General features: G+C 44.5%; 2 protein-coding genes across 3 annotated transcripts in view; both read left to right on the top strand.

Annotated features, from left to right (window-relative positions):
- The first annotated feature begins 336 nt into the window (after positions 1 to 336).
- Positions 337 to 9,245, top strand: LOC106888729 (BTB/POZ domain-containing protein KCTD9). 2 transcript variants are annotated; one of them, XM_014943154.1, is made up of 12 exons: positions 337 to 444; positions 1,747 to 1,868; positions 2,525 to 2,568; positions 2,749 to 2,845; positions 3,325 to 3,383; positions 3,997 to 4,125; positions 4,759 to 4,826; positions 4,929 to 5,024; positions 6,029 to 6,178; positions 6,544 to 6,649; positions 6,904 to 7,037; positions 7,842 to 9,245. In XM_014943154.1, the coding sequence occupies exons 1-12, from the start codon at positions 397 to 399 to the stop codon at positions 7,956 to 7,958; spliced, it is 1,170 nt and encodes a 389-aa protein (XP_014798640.1). In that variant the 5' UTR covers positions 337 to 396; the 3' UTR covers positions 7,959 to 9,245. The 2 variants fall into 2 exon arrangements, with proteins under 2 accessions (XP_014798640.1, XP_014798642.1); XM_014943156.1 differs by lacking the exon at positions 3,997 to 4,125.
- The window catches only part of LOC106888710 (BTB/POZ domain-containing protein KCTD9-like), a 10,506-nt gene continuing 9,685 nt past the window's right edge, over positions 8,431 to 9,251 (top strand). The window contains exon 1 of the mRNA XM_014943138.1: positions 8,431 to 8,494. Within this exon, the coding sequence (XP_014798624.1) occupies positions 8,431 to 8,494 (64 nt within the window). The remainder of the gene's footprint in view (positions 8,495 to 9,251) is intronic.

Raw genomic sequence — 9,251 nt, forward strand, 5'->3', positions numbered from 1 at the left:
AAGGAGGAACTCTTTTGCTCCCCGCGCGGAGGGATCACGAACCGTTGCTCACGCGCTAAAAGACCATTTTGAAAAAAAAAAAAAAAAAGTTCAGTCAACGACCCGCGCCCACGTGACAGCCCGCACCAATCAGGGGCGACTCCACTTCGAGTCATGCTTTATGCAAATATAGGGCTTTCTTCCCCCTTTGATTGGCTGCCGGCAGCGCCCCTGCCGGCCCACCCCCCCGCCGCTTCCGTGGCAATTTCCCCGCCCACCCGCTACTCCGGCGGGAGCGCGTTTCTTATTGGACGGCGTCCTCGGGGCGGCGCGGCTGCCATTGGTCGTGGCTCACGTCGGTCATCGGCCGCTGCCTTCCGGGTTCGGCAGGGAGGAGCGGGCCGCCGCCGCCGCAGCATGAGGCGGGTCACGCTGTTCGTTAACGGCAGCCCCCGGAACGGGAAGGTGAGGGGCGGGCGGGGGGGGTCGGGGTCCTACCGCGCTGGGACGGGGCTGCCGGCTCCGGCTGGGCGTGAGGGAGAAGCGCTCAGCCGCTCCTCAGGGCCGCGGTGCCCGGGGCTGCGGCAGAGGGGCCTCGCCGGTCCCGCCGCCCCCTCCCCGGGCTCGGCGGCGGCAGTTGGGGCCTAGGCCCGGGGCTGCTGAGGTGCCCGAAGGCCGCGCACGGCCCCGGGGGGGTGACTCACCGGCGAATAGGGGCGGCCGGAGCCTCCGCGTTGGGAGCGCTGAGGGGAACGGTGAGGAGCCGAGAACTTCCCGCCGGGGTTGCGGTTAAAGTCACCTTCCCCTCGGTGGTGTCGCCTGGGATCCGGTTCCACGGGCCCTCGGGAGCGGCGGGGAGGGGGGCAGGGACGTCCTGCGGGGTGTCAGGGCTCTGCCGCGGCCGACGCTGTGTGTGTGTACCCTGTGGGACAGCCAAAAAATAATCTTCCTTAAACTCCGCTTTCTCGTTTAAAACCTACATATTCCCATCCCATATTCCCGTCCCGGGAGTGAGGATCGTTGAGGGTCCGAGGCCCGGCCGGGGCACAGACAGCCCCGGGAAAGGCCCCGGGATGTGGAGCTGCTAAATGCTGCCCGGGATCCCGGATTTTTCCCATCCACGTCTCGGGAATGATGATGGTTTATGTGATGGTGGTTTAATCTTTGGGTTTAGAGAGGAAAATAAATGAGGGAGAGACTTGGAAATAAATAATTGAGTCTTAATATTGTTATTGTACCACCACTCCTCCTTTCACTGCTGCTGCCACCTCAGTACCTTGAGTTTTGGCCAAGAAATGTGCAAGTCATTGGAGCCTCACTCTTTCCGTGGTTCCCAGGGACAGGCCGAGGGGCAACGGGCACAAGCTGGAGCAGGGGAAGTTCCACTGCAATGGGAGGAAGAAGTTGTTTGGGGTGAGGGTGGCAGAGCCCTGGCAGAGGCTGCCCAGGGAGGGTGTAGAGTCCCAAATCTGGAGATTTTTCAAGCCCCGCCTGGATGCTCCTGAGTGATGTCCCACTCCAAGGGGAGTTGGACTAGATGATCTCTAGAGCTCCCTTCCAACTCTCACAATTCCATGAAATCACCCCATTTTAAAGCAGCTGTGTGTCTGCCACCATCAAAGTTGGTCTGTTTCCTTTTTTTTGTTAAAGATCCATACATACCTTCCCCCTACACCCCGTAAGAAGCTACTGACAGCCCTGGCAATAAGTCTGAAGTGGCAGAAACTATCCAAACACAGTGCCTATAGCTGTTTCTCTCTCCCACAGGTCGTGGCTGTGTATGGGACTTTATCAGATTTGCTGTCTGTGGCTAGTAATAAGCTTGGAATAAAAGCCACCAGTGTTTACAATGGAAAAGGTGGACTCATTGATGATATCGCTTTGATTAGGTAAGGCTTATCCAATAAAAGTCAAACCACGGATGCAGATTAAGAGACTTAGTAGCCTATTAATCCTCTGACCTTAATCAATAACCAGTGCTTTCCTTAAAAACAGATCTTATCGTTGCCAGCCAGCAAAGGTGCATTCATGCCTCAAGTTAAAATAATACTGGCTTTTGAATTTCAAAGCATTTCTATCTTCATGAATTGGAACTTGATACAAACTGCATTTTATGCTTCTAAACATCCTCCTGTGTTGACTCAGTGCAGTGTAGGTACCAGGGAAATCCCACTGTTCTAGTCAGTGCTCAGATGAGGGTTTTTTTGAAAAGGAGATAAACTGTAGCATTGCTTTGGCTTCACAGAATACTCCAAGAGTGGGGAGAAAAGCAACTGTTTTGTAAAACTAAACTGGTTGAGTAACGAGTGATCCCTACCTGGTTGGTACAGATAACATCTCCAGTGAAGTCAGTCGCATTACAATCCACTGCAACCTGCAAAATTAAGATAAAAATCAGATACTGAAGTTCTAACCAATGGCAACTGATTATCATTTACATGAAACTAATCAGGAGTGGTTCCCGCTGTCACTTAGATGAACAAAAAAATCACAATTAATCACTATTTTCCTTTTTTCTCCTTTCCCCTGTCTCCTCACCTTTCAGGGACGATGATGTTTTGTTTGTCTGTGAAGGGGAACCATTCATTGGTAAGTCTCTGTAATTTTTACATTTAACCTTCTGTTTAACGGAAAGAGGTTTAATTTTGCTTTCATGTAAATCTAAAATTTTATTTTCTGGTAGTTTCAGAAGATACCTCTTACCATATGGAGGACTCAGAAATACTCAGAATTTTTCTGATAATTCCTGTGTGTTTGTCATCTGTGCAGATCCCCAGACGGACGGGAGACCTCACGAGGAGCTAACAGGCTCCCACACTGACTGGTTGACGCTCAATGTCGGAGGCCGATACTTCACCACTACACGGTACAAATGCAACCAGTTGGTTTTGTTCTTAAAGGACTTGATTTCAGTAAAGTAGTTACAATGTCCTCAGTTGGGGAGGCTTCAGATACTCTTGCAAAGGAGATAGTAAAATAACTTCCCGTGGAGTAGGAGGTCTTTGACTTGTGCAGCTTTCTCTGTATTTCGTATTTGCTGCGACAGTTTTGCAACAAATCAATTCTTAGTTTACACGCAAAGTCAAATTGGCAAAAAAACTGAACAGGCCTGGAATATCCTTGGAATATTTCATTTAACTAAGTGCTTTGTATTTAAAATACCTTTACAGTACCTCAGGTCAGAAACATACTTTGCTGTCACAGCCTATGAAATGAAATGGGTACGGAGTAGCTGTTGGAATGCGCCTCACGCACCACGGGCAGGAAACAGACTCCAAGAGCAGGTTTGTCTCTTGAGGAAAACATTCCAGCTAAAGATAAAATTGTGCTGCTTTTGTTTTCTAGGAGCACTTTGGTTAATAAAGAACCTGACAGTATGTTGGCCCACATGTTTAAAGATAAAGGTTAGTATATTGAAATCAACTTTATTTTTTAAGCTAACAAATTAGCACAGTAGGCAAAAGGCACTGTCAAGTTGAGACTTTTGTTCCTACGTTAAAATATCAAAAGTACCTAAAGTAACAAAGCAGAATGTATAACTTTTTTTTTTAATAATTGTGTATTCTTCTGTTGCCCATGTAACACGTATCATCTCACAAACTGAAAATATAACTTCCATCCATAGTTAATATTTTGGGGTCATTTTTGCTTGTTTGATCTTTAGATTTTCATCTTATTGTTGCATCTTGCTCAGTTTTGTCAACAGAGTCAATGGGCAAACACTGTACGAGACAGACTTTAGGAAACAGGGGCAGACTGACATCTCAATGGTGTTTTTATTCTAGCAATGATTCCTAGGTAGTGATAAAATGTTTTAATTATAGCAGGAGTGAGTTTATTTTAAGGTGATTTTTTTTACCCCCTCACTCTCATTTCCCTTCCTTTTCTCTAAGAAACTCCCTTTCAAGTGGAATGTTTCATAATCCAGTACCCTTTGGTAGTAAAAATCTGAAACTGAAGCAAATGCTCTTCTATTAATATATCAAATTTAATTATATATATATGTTGTGGAAACAGATGCTTGGGGAAATAAGCAAGATCATAGAGGAGCATTCCTAATTGACCGCAGTCCAGAGTATTTTGAGCCAATTTTGAACTATTTGCGTCACGGACAGCTCATTGTAAATGATGGCATTAATTTGCTAGGTAGGTATTACCTGTATGACATCTCCTAAATTATTACTCTTTAGAAGTTAAAATTTGCCCTCAGGTAAACACAGTAAAGTCAGTGGGACTTCTATATGCTCATCTGAATGTTCGGGACTTTTCTTTGGTGAATTTATTCTCAAACACTGCAATTCTATATGCTTGCTTTATGAAGATACACTGTTTAAACTTAATCTTCAGAGCATTAAAATTTCTCTGCACTGGATTAGTATCTGGCTGTAATTCTGGATTTGGTATCTTTAACCTAATACTGGTACTGGAAACATCCTTTCTGATTTATTTTTTTCCTTTTAGCTGCAAGCAAACTCACTTTTCCTCTGTCCAGTTACCTCTGATATAATGTATGTCTGTGTCACTTTTATTACTTTATGCGTTTCTTTGAGTCCTTAAACTTCAACAAGTGATCTGTTCATCTTTGCTAGTGTAGCTAAAATGTGTAAAATGTCTAACAAGTAGGGAAAGTTGATTGAATTGAAGCTCCTCCAGTAGTAAGGATGGATTAACCCAAAGATTTTGGCATGTTCTTGGTGCCTTCTCCAGTACGGGAAGAAGAGTGCTGCTCTCTTGTTTAACGACTCCCTGGAAATAACAAATACTGCTTTGTTTTGTTAGGTGTTTTGGAAGAAGCCAGGTTTTTTGGTATCGATTCACTAATTGAACATCTCGAGATAGCTATTAAGGTAACTTGTTTTCTTTAATACATGAATGCACGTGTCCCGTTCTTCCAGGCAATGCATAATTGAGTCCTGTCCGTGTTAGCTTTTAAACAACTCTCTCCACAGAACTCCCAGCCAGCTGAGGACCACTCTCCTATATCTCGAAAGGAGTTTGTCCGATTCCTCCTGGCGACCCCAACCAAGTCTGAGCTGCGATGTCAGGTATGAAAATCCAGAGTTTGTCTTGAGCTGTAGCATCTGGTGGGGAAATATCCTGCAGCATCACGCGACAACATGAAATTCAAATGACGTGTGCTTCCCCCCTTGCTTATTCACTGAGTTTTCATTCCAAGTTGGGGCAGAGTGACCTTAACATGAAATTTAAGTGCGCTGTGGGGGCTGCTTTCCTTCTTGAGGTTGAAGGTTTCCACAAGGCTCAATTTGTTAAGCCATTCTATTTAAATGTAAAATGAGTAGAGTAACCAAGGACGATGCTTGGTAGCTTTGCATTTACATTTCATGAGTCTTACATAGTAGAATAGATGGTCTTGTGCATGAGTATATATCTATAACTGTGTGTATTTATATAGACACATACATGATGCTCTTAAGTGTTTTGAGTACTGTACTCACCTTGAGTACTGTGTCCAGTTTTGGGCCCCCTACCATAAAAAAGACATTGAGGTGCTGGAGCGGGTCCAGAGAAGGGCGACAAAGCTGGTGAGGGGTCTGGAGAATAAGTCTGATGAGGAGAGGCTGAGGGAGCTGGGGGTGTTCAGCCTGGAGAAGAGGAGGCTGAGGGGAGACCTTATTGCTCTCTCCAACTCCCTGAAAGGAGGGTGTAGAGAGATGGGGGTCGGTCTCTTTTCTCAAGTCCCAGACGACAGGACAAGAGGAAATGGCCTCAAGTTGCGCCAGGGGAGGTTCAGGCTGGATATTAGGAAAAATTTTTTCACTGACAGGGTTCTCAGGCATTGGAATGGGCTGCCCAGGGAGGTGGTTGAGGCCCCATCCCTGGAGGTGTTCAAAAGCCGGGTTGATGTAGTGCTGGGAGATAGGGTTTAGTGATGATGCTCCTTGTTTGTTGTGTGGGTGTCTATTTTTGTCAGTTGGGTTGACGGTTGGACAAGATGATCTTTAAGGTCCCTTCCAACCTAGAAGATTCTGTGATTCAGAGCTACACCTTACCTTCTGTAACTTCTGATGGTTTTTTATTTCATTTTTAGGGTCTCAATTTCAGCGGGGCGGATCTTTCACGTCTAGATCTTCGCTACATAAACTTCAAGATGGCCAACCTGAGCCGCTGCAACCTGGCCCACGCCAACCTGTGCTGCGCCAACCTGGAACGAGCTGACCTCTCTGGATCAGTGCTCGACGTAAGGGTTGCTGTGCCTCGGAAAGTCTGGGCTGTCCTTTAGGTGTTTTAAGGGAAGAGGAATTGGAACAAGCAGAGGAGTGTAAAACATGTAGTTCTTCAATGTTTTCTGCAATTGTTCTGGTTAGATCACTTCAAAAGCTTTTTGAAACTACCTTAAGTTAAAAATAATAAAAAAAAGAGGGCGGTGGGTGAGAATTCCTGATGACAAGTAATTTTATAGCAGGTTTTTACGTGTCTTCACAGTAACAAGGCTGTTGTGCTTTAATAGGATTCCCTTCTGAAACAGAGATGAAAACCATACTCATCATTTTTGGTATTGTTCATCTTTTTTATGGCTCTCACTGACATGTCTGTCTCCATCAGTGTGCGAACCTCCAAGGGGTAAAGATGCTTTGCTCCAACGCAGAAGGAGCATCTCTGAAAGGGTGCAATTTTGAAGATCCATCAGGCCTTAAAGCTAATTTGGAAGGTAAGAAGCTTTGGTGTTAGGTACCCTGTGGAAACTGAACCACGTGTTTGTAAATCTGTGAGAGGTTTAGCTGAGGTTTGTACAGTCCACGGGAGAAAAGGCCACAAATACTAGTGTGCGCGACTGTGCGATCATTAAATTCCAAGTTCTACCTTGACCTCTATCAATTTACATGGCTCTGAGGAAGCATCATTCTTGAGCTGCTGTTGTTTCTGATGGTTTTTCCTCATAAAACTACTCTTTGTGTGTTTTAGGTGCTAACCTGAAAGGTGTTGACATGGAAGGCAGTCAAATGACAGGAATTAATCTAAGAGTCGCGACGCTGAAAAATGCAAAACTAAAAAACTGTAATCTTAGAGGAGCAACTTTGGCAGGAACTGATTTGGAAGTGAGTTATGATTCATTCTAAATACTAACTAGTCAACTCGTAAAATTTTGGGGATTGCTGGCTTTTGGCTGAGTTCTCCAGCTTCAAACTAGACAGAGTGAATTAGTGTTTTTTCAGTCTTAATGAGCAATGGGTGATCTGAGGAATCACATTTCATTCTGGCCTCAGTGTGGAAGGTGAGTCTAAATTTTGGGATTTGCCAGCCCCTCAAAGACACCGAAATGGCTTGTTTCATCTCAAAAGTGATGAATGGAAATAAGATTAAACTTAACTCTTAGGATGAGATCGTTCCCTCGCTGAAGGGAAATGCAGTCACCTGGGTTTGTGGGGGGGTTCTTTGATCCTGGGACATCATGTGTAGAGAAACAATGGAATCTTACCTGCCTGGTGGCACGTGATACGCCGCTGTGTCTATTAATTAGAAAGACAAAGTAGCTCATTTTGCAAGCTGTGTACGTGGCTGTTCTTCCTCAAGTACTAGAGAAGTATTTGGAGTAATATCTGGTGAGTTTGCAAGAGGTGGCGTCTTCCTGGCTTTGCTCAGCAAGAGTTAGTAACTCCTGGAAGATAATGTGATATAAACAGTGTAAGTCTAACAACAGCAAATAATCCAGCTGTAACAGTGAAAAGGAACTGCTCTCTCACCAGAAATAATTAAAACTCTAAACAAGAGTGATAGCCTAGAAGTTTGCACCAGGATTTGTGGAGGGAATTGAGGTTTCTCTACAAATAGAGTTAAGGTTAAGTTTTTGAACTAAGTTCTGGGTCTATTCAATTAACCTTTATTTTTCTTTTACCCTTTAGAATTGTGATCTATCAGGTTGTGATCTACAAGAAGCTAATTTGAGGGGATCTAATGTAAAAGGAGCTATCTTTGAAGAGATGCTGACACCTTTGCACATGTCTCAGAGCGTCAGATAGGGAGAAGAATACGCTGAAGAGGAAGGAATCAAAACGTTCGTTGTGACTTTCTTCACCTCCTCCCCTTATTAAGTTAGAAGTAATGGTTATTAGACAACTTACATTTGCGGTAGTGCCTAAGTAAACTCTTTTTTGATCACTTTTGGGGGAGGGAGCTTTTGTTTAAGAGGCAGAAGCAGACACTGTTTCTGCCTTTGTGAGCTGAGTGAGGAAGGGGGCTGGTTCTGGAACCAGAATGAGTGGCCAGTTTGGGACGGTTAAATAGATTCATCGTTTAGCATTGCCTCACTTTGGAATGCATTTTAATTTATAAAGCACAATATATGCAATTTATTTATTAAATCTGTAGCTGCAATATGAAAAATGTTATTCCTGTCTAGTAGCAACAAAGTTCAGGTTTACAGTTAGACTGGTGTAGTCACGGTGAGTGTCTTCGTTCACGCACAGCGTATTGACAGATGTGGTTTAGCCCATGTCCACGGGGTGTTTTCAGGTACTCTCTGCTTCTGGGGTGAAAACAGTCATCAACTGTCATCGTAGGTAATATATTGCCTTGTAGTAGTTTGAATGCAGGTGTAGAACAGCTTTATCATCTTCTTAAAATGTCCAGTGAAAGCTGCTTTTTCCACTGAAGGGATCTGCACACACAGCAGATGTAGTTAGAGCTAAACCAGCCCTGTTCAGAAACTGGATGTCTTACTTAATCCTTTCCAAATTAGTGTGAAATTGCACTATCAATCAGTCACAGCTGGTCAGAAAACCTCTCGTGCTTTCAGATGTCCTCACCACTCCAAACTGGAGTACCTGTAATTGTTTTTTTTTTCCATTTGTTGTGGGGAATTAAATGTATGTAGGAAAATACAATACTGTCACCAAAGTAGAGCTGGGGCCACAGCACATCCTGCGTCCTCCTGTCGTTACTCCAGTATATGAATAAATGGCACCTGTTTCCCCTCCATGTACTATGCAAATACTCTCGTACACTGAATTTCTTGAAAGCATAATCCTTCTCCCAGCCAGATTTTAGTATTCCACTTTGGGCCTGCTGAAAGTGAGTGTAGAAGTGTCTGGGACAGGGCAAAGTGCCCGTCCTACAGCTGCTTTACCTGTGAGCAAGTAGGGACCTCTGGGACTTCTGCGGCGCAGAAAGCCCTCGCAGCATCTCTCTGAGTGGTGGTGCACTTTGTTTCAGGAGCTGTTTCCACTGTAGTATCGATCTAGTTCTCATCTAACAAAACATTTATTTTAGACACAATCAACAAGCACATGAAGAAACGATACCAAAAAAAAAAA

Source organism: Calidris pugnax, unplaced genomic scaffold (genome assembly GCF_001431845.1).
Source record: "Calidris pugnax isolate Ruff unplaced genomic scaffold, ASM143184v1 scaffold88, whole genome shotgun sequence".
Classification (NCBI taxonomy): Eukaryota; Metazoa; Chordata; class Aves; order Charadriiformes; family Scolopacidae; genus Calidris; species Calidris pugnax.

Bases quoted from the DNA above. Each gene is read 5' to 3' on its own strand.
- LOC106888729 (XM_014943154.1), top strand. From the start codon at position 397: ATGAGGCGGGTCACGCTGTTCGTTAACGGCAGCCCCCGGAACGGGAAG. The intron at 445-1,746 runs GTGAGGGGCGGG...TCTCTCCCACAG, and splicing joins GCAGCCCCCGGAACGGGAAG to GTCGTGGCTGTGTATGGGAC. The intron at 1,869-2,524 runs GTAAGGCTTATC...CTCACCTTTCAG, and splicing joins GATGATATCGCTTTGATTAG to GGACGATGATGTTTTGTTTG.